Raw genomic sequence first — 17,492 nt, forward strand, 5'->3', positions numbered from 1 at the left:
ACTCTGATGCCTAACAGCTTGTAGTGTCTCAAATATACATTTTTTATAATTTATTTATAGGCATCTATATTATTTACCTATTAGCTACATACATGACCTGTTGTGGCAAGGTACTCAGCTGGGTGGTTAATGATTTAAGAGTTCTGACTAATAGAATAAGTTTCAGAATTTGGGGGTATACCCTATACATTTCACATTTAATATCTGCCCTTGATATATTAACTAGTTAAAATTTGTGACTAATTAAATACATTCACACATACAATGTAGTTGTGTAATAGAGGTGAATTTTTTTTCCTTTTTCCAAAGATTTGCTGAAAATGGACTTTGAACCATATGTTAGAACTTGGGCTTTGGGTAATACTTGTGAAGAAGTGAGCCTAAAGAATAACTGTTTATTAATTGACATCACTACCCATAAACCTAAAAGTTATAGGCCCTATGGGACTGATATATGCTGTTCTCCTCTTTTCCCCACCCACCAGAAATAAAATATTTGGAAGGTAATCTAAAAGTAGTGAATGTGAAAATAATGATCATTTAAGTTTTCTTTGAATTAATAGCACCTTTATATGTGGCAGAACCTCACCACTAGACCGATTTCTGAAATATTCAACGGAGACAAAACCTGAAATAGAGTTGAGTATTTGGTACATAATGAGTTTCTTATACTTCTTAAAGTTTAGTTCAGTGCTTTGCTAACACAAACTCCAAAACATGTTTTTGCTGTACTTTGAAGAGTTACAAGTTACCAATAATATTTAGGTTATAATCATATGAAGTAAAGGTAAATGGCAACCATAGCACCACATTTTCTAGTAAAAATCACATAGTTTATAGCATTTTTGCCTATGGTTAATTTCTCACATAACTTGTGGAGCTGGCAGTACTGAAGCGAGTAAGAAGGAAATTTAAAGATCATCTGACACTTGTTTTTTTAATTGGAATACAAAGATCAAATATTTGCGAATGGCCAGTTGGGTTGCTGAATGTGTTTATATAAGGCAGTAAAAAGAATAACAAGCAGCTAGAATAGAATTAACAGAGAAATACAGAGAGAATAACAGAAGTAATCTTAATCTAATCTGACAAAGCCAAAACAGCTAATATGAATTTGGAAGAAAGATACAAGTAGTGATTGGATTTATTGTTAATTATATAGGCTATTGATTTCCTAATAATTAGATCTCATGTGAATGGATACATGACAGTGTGATGTTATCTGGTTATATCTTTAGTGAAGTCAAACACAGATCCTAACTGTCTTTGGCAACTCCGCTAATCATTCTCGATGTCCATCTTTAGTAGTCTTGAAAGTGAAGTGAAGTTGCTCAGTTGTATCCGACTCTTTGCAACCCCGTGGACTGTAGCCCACCAGGCTCCTCCGTCCATGGGATTCTCCAGGCAAGAATACTGGAGTGGGTTGCCATTTCCTTCTCCAGAGGATCTTCCCAACCCAGGGATCGAAACCAGGTCTCCCGCATTGCAGGCAGACGCTTTAACCTCTGAGCCACCAGGGAAGCCCATTAGTGAAAGTGGTCTTAGTGAATACTAAAATGCTAGTCATCACTAAAATAAGCTACAGTAACTTCAGATTCTGAGCAGAGGAAAAGAAGGAGTGGAATCCCAAACCACACAATGAGGGCTCTATTTTTATAAATTTAGTAACTCATGCTCAATAGTGGACTAACTGTATACAAAAGAACTGGATGGTATCTGAAGAAATACCTGGTTTTGGTGGTGGTGTTCTTGGTCTTCCTGTCTGTGTAACAGATGAAGCTACTGTCCTTCCTGGATAAAGAGGAAGAAATACCACCCCCAACACCCCTTTTTCCTTTCACTTAGTTTTTTCTGAACAGTTGTTGAATACAACAAATTTTTAAATAATTCTAGATTATCCAGTGTCTGATTATTATTTATTATACTTATCAACTGCTTTCACTTAGTAATACCTGTGATTGCCAAACAAGAAAGACGACTAAATTGTCTTAAAATTTCTTTACAGATGAAGAGGGCAACCAGGATGAATCCGTAGATTCCAAGGTGTGTACTCAGATTTGCATTGACCAGTGTTTGATGCCCAATTTAAAAGCATGAATTATGTATCTTAGAAAGGATATGAAATCTGCATCTTATGAGTAACAGAATTGGATTTCAAAAAGAAAAAGATAGCTAGCATCATTACTAATTCTTCTGGGGGCAGGGAAAGGTGGAAATCACTGACCTGTTGGAGTGCTCAGTCACTCAGTCACATCCGACTCTTTGTGACCCCATGGACTCTAGTCCACCAGGCTCATCTGTCCATGGAATTTTCCTGGCCAGAATACTGGAGGGGGTTGCCATTTCCTCCTCCAGAGGATCTTCCCACCCTGGGATTGAACCTGCATCTCCTGTGGCATCTGCATTGGCAGGTGGATTCTTTACCACTGAGCCACCTGGGAAGCCCCCAGAGAATAATAAATATTTCTGTTAAGAGTGTTGGTTACTAGGTTTAATTTCAACTTAAATGTGTATGTATCTGTGTGTTGAAGAGCCTTAAGGTAGTTATGTTTTACTGCCTAATGAGAGATTGATTTTATTCATTTTTTTTAGTTTTTTAATTTGAAGATTTAACCTCTGTCATTGTTTCCACTTATGTAAGTTCTTTAAAAACAAAATCTATTAATGCCCTTAAATTGATTGGTTGAATGAATGAGGTTGATTATTGCCTATTCAAAGAGACCAGTCACAGATGATCCCTGATCTCTAGACTAGGAGGAATGCAGGTAAGAAACAGGAAGTTGTACAGGGCTGTCATACTGGGAAGTATGAGATATACTGGGAGTAAGGAGGGGAACCAAGACTTAAGGGATTTAAGGAAGGCTTCTTGCGGGGGAGGTAACATCCAAGTTGAAATCCGCACAATCAGGTTTAGGCAGGTGACGAGGGCACATGATAGGCAGATAACCAAAGTCTGAAGAGGCAAGTAAGTAGGACACGTTCAAGGGGCTGAAGGAGCTATGTCTGGATTAGTGAAAGTAATGGTCAGATTAGATTGGAAGGAGTCTGATTACTATTGGTAACTGAAAATACTTTATATTCTCAGACTTCTGTGCCGTCAGATGAGTCGGTAGAGAACCATAGCCCAGCAAGCAGAGTAATCGCTGGTCAGATATTCCTTGATTCAGAAGAGTCCGAATTGGAATCACCTCCTCAAGAAGAGGAAGGCAACCTCAGAAGCCAAGAAGGGGAAAGCATTGCAGAAGAAATCAGCTTTCTAGAATCTCCAAATCCAGAAAACAAGGACTATGAAGAGCTGACGAAAGTACGGAAACCAGGTAGTCGACATTTTGTTTGCTTTTGTCTGATTTAGCAAGGAGGCAACTGAAATTTTAAAGCTAGTGTAGAGGGTGTAGAAGTCCTGTTTTACTGATTATTCATCACATATAATGTGTAGAGTATAATTTTACAGGGTGTGTTACATAAGCTGAATTTGACAGTCAGTATTGCACTTGTGTTTTATTAATATTCAGAACTTCAGTATGTAATAATCCATCAGTTCAGTTCAGTCGCTCAGTCATGTCCAACTCTTTGTGACCCCATGAGTCACAACATGCCAGGCCTCCCTGTCCATCTCCAACTCCCGAAGTTCACCCAAACTCATGTGCATCGAGTCAGTGATGCCATCCAGCCATCTCATCCTCTGTCGTCCCCCTTCTCCTCCTGCCCTCAATCTTTCCCAGCATCAGGGTCTTTTCAAATGAGTCAGCTCTTCACATGAGGTGGCCAAAGTATTGGAGTTTCAGCTTTAGCATCAGTCCTTCCAATGAACACCCAGAACTGGTATCCTTTAGGATGGACCGGTTGGATCTCCTTGCAGTCCAAGGGACTCTCAAGAGTCTTCTCCAGCGCCACAGTTCAAAAGCATCAATTCTTTGGTGCTCAGCTTTCTTCACAGTCTCATGACCACTGGAAAAACCATAGCCTTGACTAGATGGACCTTTGTTGGCAAAGTAATATCTCTGCTTTTGAATATGCTATCTAGGTTGGTCATAACTTTCCTTCCAAGGAGTAAGCGTCTTTTAATGTCATGGCTGCAATCACCATCTGCAGTGATTTTAGAGCCCCAGAAAATAAAGTCTGACACTGTTTCCACTGTTTGCCCATCTATTTCCCATGAACTGATGGGACCTGATGCCATGATCTTCGTTTTCTGAATGTTGAGCTTTAAGCCAGCTTTTTCACTCTCCTCTTTGACTTTCATCAAGAGGCTTTTGAGTTCCTCTTCACTTTCTGCCCTAAGAGTGGTGTCATCTGCATATCCGAGGTTATTGATATTTCTCCCAGCAATCTTGATTCCAGCTGTGCTTCTTCCAGCCCAGCGTTTCTCATTATGTACTCTGCATAGAAGTTAAATAAGCAGGGTGGTACACTAAATAGAAACTCAGACAGGGAGGGTTGTCTAATGTTCTGCTTTGGTTACTTTCAGAACTGTGTTAGGATTTTCACTACAGTAATCTTTTCAGTCATCCTGGATTATTTGATTTAGGTGTTTATCCCTCTCTAGTTGAAGCCTACATAAAAACTTTAATCCAATTCTAATTTTCACTTTCTTGACACTGTAATTTTTAAATTTACGACTTGCTCTTTCTCACAATAGTGTGCTAAATAACCTGTTCTTCTAAAAATTCACTGTTAATGTGTCCCTGCTGCCCTGTCCCACCCCCCTTCTGTCATTTAGTTCATCATTTCAAAGATCAGCAACATTTGCGCTTACTCTGTTAGCAGGCAGTCTCGAGAACTGGTCCAGATTTGACCTTTTAAAAATACAGTTTATTGCAAATATACAAAAAGAGAAACCACTGTTTAAAAATTAAAAGTACCTTAATCCCATCAATTAGAAGTAACAGCCGTTAACATAATGGAGACTCTTTCAGGCTTTTTTCTAGATGTTTGGTTTTAAGACTAAATTGGTTCAGAATGTGTATACTGTTTTACAGCCTGCATTTGCACATAACAGTTAATCTTGAACGTTTCCCCATATTATTTAACATTCTTTTACAATTTGACGGTTAATGCCTATAAATATTTTTTCATGTAAATGTACCGTAACAGTATTTTTTTTTAATGTTTGAAAGTTTCCTTCAGATCAGGTCAGTCGCTCAGTCATGTACGACTCTTTGCACCCCATGAATCACAGCACGCCAGGCCTCCCTGTCCATCACCATCTCCCGGAGTTCACTCAGACTCACGTCCATCGAGTCAGTGATGCCATCCAGCCATCTCATCCTCTGTCGTCCCCTTCTCCTCCTGCCCCCAATCCCTCCCAGCATCAGTCTTTTCCAATGAGTCAACTCTTCGCATGAGGTGGCCAAAGTACTGGAGTTTCAGCTTTAGCATTATTCCTTCCAAAGAAATCCCAGGGCTGATCTCCTTCAGAATGGACTGGTTGGATCTCCTTGCAGTCCAAGGGACTCTCAAGAGTCTTCTCCAACACCACAGTTCAAAAGCATCAATTCTTCGGTGCTCAGCCTTCTTCACAGTCCAACTCTCACATCCATACATGAACACAGGAAAAACCATAGCCTTGACTAGATGGACCTTTGTTGGCAAAGTAATGTCTCTGCTTTTGAACATGCTATCTAGGTTGGTCATAACCTTCCTTCCAAGGAGTAAGCGTCTTTTAATTTCATGGCTGCAGTCACCATCTGTAGTGATTTTAGAGCCCAGAAAAATGAAGTCTGACACTGTTTCCACTGTTTCCCCATCTATTTCCCATGAAGTGGTGGGACCGGATGCCATGATCTTCGTTTTCTGAACATTGAGCTTTAAGCCAACTTTTTCACTCTCCACTGTCACTTTCATCAAGAGGCTTTTGAGTTCCTCTTCACTTTCTGCCATAAGGGTGGTGTCATCTGCATATCTGAGCTTATTGATACTTCTCCCGGCAATCTTGATTCCAGCTTGTGTTTCTTCCAGTCTAGCGTTTCTCATGATGTACTCTGCATATAAGTTAAATAAACAGGATGACAATATACAGCCTTGACAAACTCCTTTTCCTATTTGGAACCAGTCTGTTGTTCCATGTCCAGTTCTAACTGTTGCTTCCTGACCTGCATACAGATTTCTCAAGAGGCAGATCAGGTGGTCTGGTATTCCCATCTCTTTCAGAATTTTCCACAGTTTATTGTGATCCACACAGTCAAAGGCTTTGGCATCGTCAATAAAGCAGAAATAGATGCTTTTCTGGAACTCTCTTGCTTTTTCTATGATCCAGCAGACGTTGGCAATTTGATCTCTGGTTCCTCTGCCTTTTCTAAAACCAGCTTGAACATCAGGAAGTTCACGGTTCACATATTGCTGAAGCCTGGCTTGGAGAATTTTGAGCATTACTTTACTAGCATGTGCAGTAGTTTGAGCATTCTTTGGCATTGCCTTTCTTTGGGATTGGAAAGAAAACACCTTTTCCAGTCCTGTGGCCACTGCTGAGTTTTCCAAATTTGCTGGCATATTGAGTGCAGCACTTTCACAGCATCATCTTTCAGGATTTGGACTAGTTCAACTGGAATTCCATCACCTCCACTAGCTTTGTTGGTAGTGATGCTTTCTAAGGCCCACTTGACTTCACATTCCAGGATGTGTGGCACTAGGTCAGTGATCACACCATCGTGATTATCTGGGTCATGAAGATCTTTTTTGTAAAGTTCTTCTGTGTATTCTTGCCATCTCTTCTTAATATCTTCTGCTTCTGTTAGGTCCATACCATTTCTGTCCTTCATCAAGCTCATCTTTGCATGAAATGTTCCTTTGGTATCTCTGATTTTCTTGAAGAGATCCCTAGTTTTTCCCATTCTGTTGTTTTCCTCTATTTCTTTGCATTGATTGCTGAAGAAGGCTTTCTTATCTCTTCTTGCTATTTTTTGGAACTCTGCATTCAGATGTTTATATCTTTCCTTTTGTCCTTTGCTTTTCGCTTCTCTTCTTTTCACAGCTATTTGTAAGGCCTCCCCAGACAGCCATTTTGCTTTTTTGCACTTCTTTTCTATGGAAATGGAAAGTTTCCTTAGAGTTGTTAAAAGTAAACTTTGAAAGTAAAATATAAAATTTTAAGACATTTTTGAGTCATATTGCTCAGTTCTGCAGAAAAATAAGTCTCTTTAGTTTCTTTGAAACCACTCCTTTTCTTCTCCCTCAGTCAGATGTGTATTGCCATTTTTAAGTTTTTGCCAAATACTTATTTTCATTGCTTTCTTTTTTATCAGGGAGACTTCCCAACAAGTACAAAAGTAGAGCGTGTACTGAGCCCGGCGTGCCCAGTCCCCCGCTTCAGCAGCCGTCAGCGCTTGTGCTCGTGTCTTTGCTACTCCGTGTCCACTTACTGTTTTTCTCCTGGAGTAGTAAGCAAATGCCACATTGTTTTACCTGCATACATGTCTCTAAAAGTACGAATTTTTTTTTTTTAACCAAACAAAAATTACAGGTGTTAAAACACTCACAGGATTATCTATTATTCCTATTCCTATCACCCGACACCCAGATTCTGCTCTGTTTTCCCAGTTGTTTCCAGTGTCTTCTTGGAATTGGTGTCTTTCAGTCAGGATCCACACTAAGAGCTTAGATCTCTCTTATTCTGTAACAAGTCTCCCTCCCTGTTTTCAAGTGCTATTTTATTTGCTAAAGAAAGAATGTCCTTTGTGCTATAGGATTTCCCGCATTCTAGATCTAGTAGATCATATTATGTAACGTAATCAAACTTATTCCACTATCTGTTGTCTGGTCTGTGAACTAGAAATTCAATCCAAAGTCTTGGGTAGATTTAGTCGTGTGTGTGTGTGTGTGTGTGTGTGTGATTTAATATATGTTTATGTTATGAAATGACTACCACAAATTTAGTTAACATCCATTACCACATAGTTAAAATTCTTTTTCTTGTGAAGAAAACTTTAAAGATCTACTCTCTCAGCAACTTACATATATACAGTATTGTTAACTATACTCAATGTGTTGTGTATCTTTGAAGTCAGTTTTTTAATTTATTATTTTTTATCTAGAATCTTTTTATTTTTTAAATTATGAAAGTATGATTACATATTTACAGGAGACTTAGAAAATACAGAACAAAGTTACATATAGTTCCACTATTTTTTCCAGTAGATAAATTGAGATTTTTTAGTAGAAATCTCGATATAAAACTCAAAAAATAACAATAAATATACAGAAAAGTAGAAGGATATTGTAGACCTGAAAAGCACCATGAACTAATTCAACATAATTAAGATTTTTGTAATTTCACATAACAGTAGGATACAGATTCTGTTCAAGTTCCCGTATACTGTAAACTAGGAGACACGGGAACGTATCCAGCGACATGAAACACAGTGCACACATTTCATGGTCTAAAGGTATTGCAACCATATAGAGTCTGTTCTCTGATCTCTGTGAAACTGTTTTTAACTGATAATATTCATAGATAGTGTCGCACACTTGCCATTGCATTACCTGGGAGGGATGTAGTATTTGTCCCACTTCAGGGATTTGTCAGCAGGGTTGGGTGTTGTCAGCTGATCCAGCCATTGGAAGCTTCCTCACTGACCTTTCACCCAGATGTTTTGAGAACCATTGCATTCTTTGTATGGATCCATTTTTTTCAGTGGGAGTTGCAGAATATGGCTTTCTAACTTATTCCTTCTGCATTTGTTATCTGGGATTCTTTCATAAAGAACTCTTCCTCATCAACTATTTGGTTACCCAGAAATATAGTCCATACAGTAGGATAAATGCTCGATTCTTTCCCCTGCTGCTAAGTCGCTTCAGTCATGTCCGACTCTGTGCGACCCCATAGACGGCAGCTCACCAGGCTCCCCCGTCCCTGGGATTCTCCAGGCAAGAACACTGGAGTAGGTTGCCATTTCCCTCTCCAGTGCAAGAAAGTGAAAAGTGAAAGTGAAGTCACTCAGTCGTGTCCGACTTTTCTCGACCCCATGGACTACAGCCCACCAGGCTCCTCCATCCATGGGGTTTTCCAGGCAAGAGTACTGGAGTGGGTTGCCATTGCCTTCTCCGTCTTTCCCCTGAAATATTTTCAAATAATGATTTGGTAGCCTGCTGCTGCTGCTGCTGCTAAGTCACTTCAGTTGTGTCCGACTCTGTATGACCCTATAGACGGCCTCCTACCAGGTTCCTCTGTCTCTGGGATTCTCCAGGCAAGAACACTGGAGTGGGTTGCCATTTCCTTCTCCAGTGCATGAAAGTGAAAAGAGAAAGTGAAGTTGCTCAGTCTTAGCGACCTCGTGGACTGCAGCCTACCAGGCTCCTCCGTCCATGGGATTTTCCAGGCAAGAGTACTGGAGTGGGTTGCCGTTGCCTTCTCTGGATTTGGTACCCTAGCAACCTGCAAAAGAGACCTGTGAATATGTTTTCATTTCTGTTTGTTTTGCTTTGCTTTTGAGCATCATTAGAAATCCATGGGTTTTATATATCTATGCATTACTCTTTTGTAATCATTCTTTTTTATTGTTTACATTTTTCCATTTTTGGCTATTGAGAGTCCCTTTAAGTTTATTCCTTTGTGCTTTTGACTAATTGTAGGTAACTTTTAAAGTTTTTTTCTTTTTAGGCGGCACAAAACGTCCCAAATTCACCTTATATGTTTCCTGACCTAAAAATGAATCTTAGCCTTCCTTTTAGTGGGAAATTTGTTTATTTTGGAGAGTATAATGTAGACACCAAGGATATGCATTGCAGCTGCGTTATCATTACTAATAGGCTTTTTTTGGTGAAAGGCTTAGGAAATATAACATTCATATTGATTTTTTTCCAGTTCAGATTAAATATTACAGGTGAGATAACAAACGATCAGACTGACAAATTGAGTTCATAAGAATCCAAGATCCTACCTACTGTCCGACTTTACTAATATTTTCATAGATGTGACTATCACAAGACACAAGTCACAGGTCTTAGGCCACCAGAGCCGCTCCCAGGTCCTGTCTTGCCTCATTTAAGATGTGCCCTGGCTGATTTTCACGTGCGATTTTAACTTACAATGGCTTTGACCGATGCTGTGGAGTGTCAGCCCCACAGTAGGGAGCTGTTTTGGTTATCAGACATCTTCAGGGTATTCCCTGATAACTGCATGACTTGTGTGGTGTTCTCTAGGAAGTTGTGCCTGGTAAATACTGACATCCTGGGTCTCCACACAGTGAGCAGTCTGATCACACCAGCTGCAGCCGGCTACAGTGCACAAGTAGGGGCGCTCCCGGTGGTAACGGGAAGGCCTCTTGGCGTGTTTCTTAGATGATCTGACCCCACCGCTCGCTGTCTCTCTGTTTCTCAGACAGTGAAAGGAGAGAATGGATTTCAGGGCTGCCAGGATTTCTACCTGTCAGGATCTTTGCTGCTTTATTTTTATGTTGGGGTCTCCTTGCCCTGGTGCTGGTATCTAACAATATGTATGTTATCTTCAATCAGACAAGCAAACAAAGTATATATCATTTCAAAATAACAATGGCAACCGTACCGCTAACAGTAAGGTCACTGAATGTCATTTTAAGATTTCGTTGTGGTTCTTTTTGTTCTTGGTGTATATTTTACTAGTGATTTGTAACATGATGTGTTTTAAAATCACTTCAGTAATGCTGTGTGTGGTCATACCAAGAACTTTTTAAACATTTAGATTGTTCAGCTTTCAGTAATTGTTTTTTTCTTTTCATTCACGCTTGTTTTTAATGTGTTCTCAGTACGTGAGAGGACTTACGTATGTACACGAAACTTGCATTGTGTCTGCATGGCTTGGTGTGTGCGTGTGGTCGCAGTTGCATTAGAACTGGGTTATATGACAGTTAACTTCCAGACTTGCTTCCTCTGGCAGCCTCTCATCCATGTCTCTGCCATACTGATCTTCCTAAAACCCAAATGTGATCCTGTCACTTCACTGTTTACAACTCCCATTAGCTCCCATTCACCTGTGAAATGAAGTCCTTGCTCCCAGGGTGACTAACAGAGCCTCTCTATGCGCGTGGCCGCCACCTTCTGTGGCTTCATCTCCCGAACCTTCCCCTCCATGTGCCTTTTTCCAAGGAGACTAAGCCCATCACCCTTCTTCAGAGGTGTGTGCCTCTGGGCCTTTGTACAAATTCGCCCCACCGCTTGGGATTCCTTGCTCACCTCCTTGCTCAGATCCATGTGTCACATTTCTGCTCATCTTGAAAGCCAAACTTAGGCTTCTCTTTTCTGAAGCAGTTCCTGAGGGTAGCTGAGAGTCTCTTGTGTGTAAAGACTTCCTATCCAGTGCCCCCATTTGCACTCTCCCGCTGAGGTCAGTTATCTAACAGCAGCCAGACTGGTCTTCCTTCCTTTTCACAAGCCACAGGTGGCTTCCTGCCACGTTGAGAATAAAATCCAAACAAGGCTTTGAATGATCAGGCCCCTCCTGTCTGACCTCATCTTCTGTCACTCACGTGACACAGTCACACTTGCCTTCTGCTGCGTGTTGAACCTTTCACACTTAATTCACAGCTGTCAGGGATCCCTAAGACTACACCCCTGGGCTTGATGATTCTCTGGAGAGACTCAACAGGACTCAGCATATAGTCATACCTACAGCCATAGTTTATTACAGAAAAAGAATACAGAGCAAAATCAGCAAAGGGAAGGGTGCACAGAGTGAGTCTGGGGAAGCCAGACACAAGTTGCAGGGGTCCTCCCCCAGGGGAGTCACACGGGACGTGTTTAATTTCCCTACAAGGAGCTGTGACCACACGTGTAAAGTGTCAGGGAAAGCGTTAGAGGCCCAGGACCCGGAGTTTCTACAGGGGCCGGGTCACTTAAGTGCTCCATGCCTCGCGTTCACCCAGAAGGGAAGCAGGTGTTCAGCATAAGCATGTTGTTTATACAGCTGGGGTGAGTTGCTGGTAACTGTGAGGGTGGTGGGAACCCTTCCATGATCTTAAGTTCTCAGACATGAGCCAAGGGCCGGCCTGGTAAACAGGCCTTTTCAAGGATAGAACTTCAGGCCTGCCGCGCTCACTCTTCTCTGTGTCCCCGCAGACCCCCTTGGTCACTGGCCAGGTTGTCTTTACAGCAAAATTATTATCAGTGTGACCCAGACAGCAAGAGTAAGGAGACCCCCTGCAGTATTGATTTCAGCTGTGTTCTTTAACATGTTTTAGCCAACTGAGAAATCCCATTAATCTTAAAGATCTCCCTTGGAAAGGCAGGTTAGCACCCTCCTCAAGTTTCTGTATCAGCCTTTTTTACCTGACTGTGGGCATCAGTTTCCTGGTGGCCCAGTGGTAAAGAATCCACCTGCCAATGCAGGAGACGTGGGTTCAATCCCTGGGAAAGATCCCGTAGAGAAGGAAATGGCAACCAGGAATTGCCAGTATTCTTGCCTGGAAAATCCCATGGACAGAGAAGCCTGGTGGGCCACAGTCCATGGGATCGCAAAAGAGTTAAACATGACTGAGCAACTAAACACCACCAGCAGCATGAGTTCAGGCCAAGTACAAGTCTGGCCAGTAAGTTGAAGCTGGCTTGAAAGCCTTCTAGGGCTGAGGCAGTGTCGTGATAGTCAGGGCGCACATACAGAAGTCCCATCCCAGAAGAAATTGCCGGGATTCCCACGGAATCCGAAAAAAACAGTTTATGATCGCCGGGCACCCAGAACAAGACATTAACTAGCAGTATGATGGACAGGGAGTTCTGGCGTGCTGTGATCCACGGGGTCGCGAAGAGTCGGACACGACTGAGCGACTGAACTGACTAACGATGCAGCTGCCCACGTGGGTTTCTTGTCCTGGGTTCCCGGTCCATCCCAGGTCATTTAAGTTCAGTGCTTGGTTTCCAAGGGACCGCCAGTCAGTTCCCTAGAGTTTTGTTGTCTGTGACGACAGTTGGTCCACCTCACGAGTGTGATCGACATCTGGAGGTCTTCTGCGTGGAAAGTGCAGCGCCTGGGTCAGCCCCTCTGCCGCTCAGCAGCCCTGCCAGGTGTGATTGTAGGCTGAGTCTGAATTCACAGCACTCTCAACAGCTTGCAAGAGGGGCCCAGAGGGTGTTCCTTCACGAAGAGGAAGACACTTCCAGAAATAGCTTCGAAAGGCAAGGATCGTAGCGCCCCACCCCTCCCCTGTGCCTTTCCAGGTGCAGGGGCTCTGGCTCGTTTTCCTGGGTGGTTACAAAATCCGTGCTTCCATTCAGCAGTCATTTTATGTTTTCTGGTCATGCCCTACTCTCATCCTGACCTTCCGTCTGGAGGGGTTGTGGGAAAGAGGTGGCGAAACATCTTCCTAGAAATACCCCTTTAAGGACTTCCCTGGGGGTCCAGTGGTTAAGACACCACCCTTCCATCGCAGGGGACTTGGGTTTGATCCCTGGTCGGGGAAGATCCTACTTGCCACATGGCATTACCAAAAAAAAAAAAAAAAAAAACACTGTTAATATAGCCGAACCAGAAAAATACCAAATGCACAGATTGGTCAGGACAAAACTCCTGAATTTCCAAAAAAAAAAAAAATTAAAAATGGTTTTATGTAACCCCCCAGCCCTTTCACCCTGTGAACATCACTTCCCCAGTGACCAGCCTAGAAAAGACTGGTCCCTTTCTGAGGACGGCTGCATTGGCTAATCAGATTGCACTAAGGCGTACGCCACAGCCGGAGAGAGTGAGGGAGGCAAAGTCAGACATCAGTCCGTCATCTTGAACAGCCCAGGGAAGTTGACCTCTGCTAGACGTGCTCCGGAGGGCGTCAGAGTTGACTCAGCCAGTCCAGAGTGATCAGAGGTCACCGTTGGTGTAATGTCCCTTCTCCCCAGTTACAGCTTTCGGCTCCAGCCACAAGTTAAGAATGTAAGTCAGGCTCTGTATTGGAACCATACAGGCTCTACCTGCAGCTTGATTTTGGATGGTCCCATCAAAGATCAAAGTCCTTTCCTGTGGGCCTTTGTAGGGGACCCAGACAGTCCAGCCAAGCAGCCGTGATGCACTGCAGAGAGGCGGCCTGATGCCCAGAGGCCAGAGGGCCTGAGCTGTGTTTACGAGCCAGCCATGCCGGCTTTCAGTTCAGCTCCGGCTCCCATTGAGGCTGGACGCTTATACCAGACGTGTGGGGCCTTAGCTTAGAATCAAGTCCAGGTAGTTAGGATCTGTGAATTCAGGAGTTTTAAAAAAAAAAAGGTAGAGGCTTTTCTTCAGTAGCAAAGCCTAGATGCTACAGACCACAGAGGTTTTGGTTTTGTCCCTCTGAAGTCCAGATCAACCCCACTCACACATACACACATCAGCCTTCAAGGGACAGATCTCTACTCTCACCAGCTCCCATCAGTCAACTGAAACCTGCTTTTCAGAACTCCAAAAGGACATCTCCATCTGTAGAGGACCTTTCTTTCTGTTTTTTTGTCTCCATTTTCCCAGAGGCTCCAATTAAGCAAAAACCCCTGTCTTCCATAGCAGAACTCATCAGTTACGGAAGCTGGTTCAGTTTCCAGTACACAGAGTTTCAATTCCAGCCCACCCACTGGCAGCAGAAAGCAACGAAGTTGTGTCCCACTAACACATTTCTTTTTTGGAGCTTGCCTTGATCAGGATGACTCCTCTGCCATGCATGCAGTTACAGCATTTAACGTTTTATGTCCATTTTTACTATACATCCAGATGTCATGGCCACAAATCTAAAGTCACAAAGAAATTTCTGTTCCCCCTCCCCCACTGCAAGTTTATGTAAACTCCTAGCAGTAAATTCAGTGTTTTGCAGTGTGATGTCACCGTTGCCAGGGCAGATCCAGGCTGGAATGCAGAAAGGGCAGGGGTCAGATAGGGACTGCCTCAGCAGCCAGGCTGAAAAACTGGCATCCCTGCCACCCTGGGGTCCCTGGAATCAGCTCCCTCTGCCCGCCTCCCCACTTTTTTCCTAGTTTATCTGAAGTGTAGTTCTAGCCCTGGGATCCGATTTCAGCCCCACCCCCTCTCCTCTTGGAGAAGAGAGCAATGCAAACTTTTAACATTTTGGCCTCCATTTTAACATATTCACCTCCGGGCATTTAGGGGGGTCCGTTCTGTCCTCCCTTAGACCCTAAAGGCATGACTTTAGCTGGCCTGGCTGGAAGCAGGTGGTGGCACCCAGCGAGCCCACTCCAGGAGTTGGAGCTCTCATTTCCAAATTCCACAGGTAGCTTTTATTTCTCAGAACAGATAACAGATCGGCTGTTGTTGCATACCATGGAGAATTCCATCATCACCTGGGCACCGGAGATAGCGTCGTACCCGGCCCCTTACCCTTCTTTTCCCAAAATTGCACCCTCGTTCAGTGGGTCAGGTGTGAGTTAGGGAACCACGCTTTTTTTTTTTTTTCCTTTTTTTAATAGGAGCATAGCCAGTTACCAACATTGCCGTGGTTTCAGGTGGACAGCACAGCGACTCGGCCGTACAGATACGTGCGTCCATTCTCCCCCAAACTAAAGAAGCCCGTCTGATGCCAGCCGAAACTGGGGGTCTCCAGGACCATCCCTGGTCTCCGTGATTTGCCGGGAGGACTCAGCATGTAGTTATCCTCACAGCTCTGATTTATTGTAGCAAAAGGGTACAAAGCAAAATCAGTGTGGGCGAGGTCCAGAGCAAACAGGCGCAAAGGTTCTTTCCCAGCAGAGTCGTGTGAAGTGACGTGAAAGTCGCTCAGTCGCGTCTGACTCTTTACGACCCTATGGACTACACAGTCCATGGAATTCTCTAGGCCAGGATACTGGAGTGGGTAGCCTTTCCCTCCTCCAGGGGATCTTCCCAACCCAGGGATCAAACCCAGGCCTCCCGCATTGCAGGCGGCTTCTTTACCAGCTGAGCCACAGGGAAGGCCTCACTGCTCCCCAGCACAGGTGACACTGTGTGCCTGTCATCTGCCAGGGAACTCGGCAACCCAGCCGGGAGTGTCCAGTGGGCTAACCGTGTAGTCACTGTCTGCCTGGCATCCGCTGAAATTACAGATTCCCAGAAGGAACACAGGTGTTGAGCATCAACCACATTGTTTGTCCAAGTGGTTTAGGCCCAGTGAGTCACTGGGGTTGCAGGAACCCTCCCCACATCTTAAGTTCCCAGATGCCAGCCGAGGGCCAGCCTCTCAAAGGATGACAGTCATGTCTGTTGTGTTATCTGTTTTCTGCATATCATCTCAGTAATAAACATTTGTTGAAAATGAATGAAAAAAGGCCACTAAGAGGCAAAATGGTTTACACTGTGGTATTCCCGTTACCAGACACTCACGATTATTTTAAAAGGGACATGTTTTGTTGGCAAATAACAGAAAATCCACCAAACCCTGGCAGGAGCAGAAGTTTGCTTGACTCACATAATCAGAACTCCATAGAGAAGGTGGTTCAGGACTCATGCCATCAAGGACTCCAGCTCTTTTCTCTCCTGTTCTGTGAATTGACTTCATTGTCATGTCTGTCCCAAGTGATCACACCTGGTGATTGCTGGACCTCCAGGTCCCGGGTCCTTAGGAAGATGTGCCTGCGTCAAAGGGGGAGCCCCCTTCAGAAGTCACTAGAGGAAATGTCAGAACTTATCACTTGGCCTGTCCATCCCTCGCTCTACAGAAGCGAGTTGTTTAGTCGCTAAGTTGTGTCTGACTCTTTGCAACCCCAAGGACTAGCACGCCAGGCCTCCCTGTCCATCACCAACTCCCGGAGCTTGCTCAAACTCATGTCCATTGAGTCAGTGATGCCATCCAACCATCTCGTCCTCTGTCGCCCGCTTCTCCTCTTGCCCTCAGTCTTTCTCAGCATCAAGATCTTTTCCAACAAGTCCCCTCTTCGCAGAGGTGGCCAGAGTATTAGAACTTCAGCTTTGGCATCAGTCCTTCCAATGAATATTTAGGGTTGATCTCCTTTAGGGTGGACTAGTTTGATCTCCTTGCTGTCCAAGGGACTCTCAAGAGTCTTCTCCAACACCACAGTTCAAAACCACAGTTCTTCAGCACTAAGCCTTCTTTATGGTCTAACTCTCACATCCATACTTGACTACTGGAAACCCGTAGCGGTGAGGAAGGTGTTAAGAATTACTAGCCAGTTTGCACTGGCTGCCACTGGAGGGAGCGTCAGTGGTAAGTGAAAATGCCGTGTCGTAAATAATTCACCTAGTATGATCCTGTATTGGTCAGGGTTCCTCAGAGAAGTAGAACTGAAGGCTCTGCTGGCGGAATTCCTTCTTGCCCTTCTTCTGTTAGGTCTTTAACTGATTGAACGAGGCCCACCCACATTGTGGAGGTAATCTGCTTTACTCAGATAAATCCACTGATTTAAGTGTTAATCTCATCCAAAAACGCCATCATAGAAACCTAGCATAGAGTTTGACCAGACACCTGAAACGCTGTGGCCTAGCCAAGTTTATACACAGAATTAACGCATTGTAGGTAGATTCTTCAGAGAAGGCAATGGCACCCCACTCCAGTACTCTTGCCTGGAAAATCCATGGACAGAGGAGCCTGGTGGGCTGCAGTCCATGGGGTCGCGAAGAGTCGGAC

The 17,492-nt window shown here is 43.6% G+C and overlaps 1 protein-coding gene across 1 annotated transcript in view; it reads left to right on the plus strand.

Annotated features, from left to right (window-relative positions):
- Positions 1–17,492, plus strand: part of SEL1L (SEL1L adaptor subunit of SYVN1 ubiquitin ligase) — a 64,551-nt gene that overhangs the window by 3,502 nt on the left and 43,557 nt on the right. The window contains exons 2-3 of the mRNA XM_005894262.3: positions 2,006–2,043; positions 3,086–3,317. Of these exons, the coding sequence (XP_005894324.1) occupies positions 2,006–2,043; positions 3,086–3,317 (270 nt within the window). The remainder of the gene's footprint in view (positions 1–2,005; positions 2,044–3,085; positions 3,318–17,492) is intronic.

Source organism: Bos mutus, chromosome 10, assembly GCF_027580195.1.
Source record: "Bos mutus isolate GX-2022 chromosome 10, NWIPB_WYAK_1.1, whole genome shotgun sequence".
Taxonomy (NCBI): Eukaryota; Metazoa; Chordata; class Mammalia; order Artiodactyla; family Bovidae; genus Bos; species Bos mutus.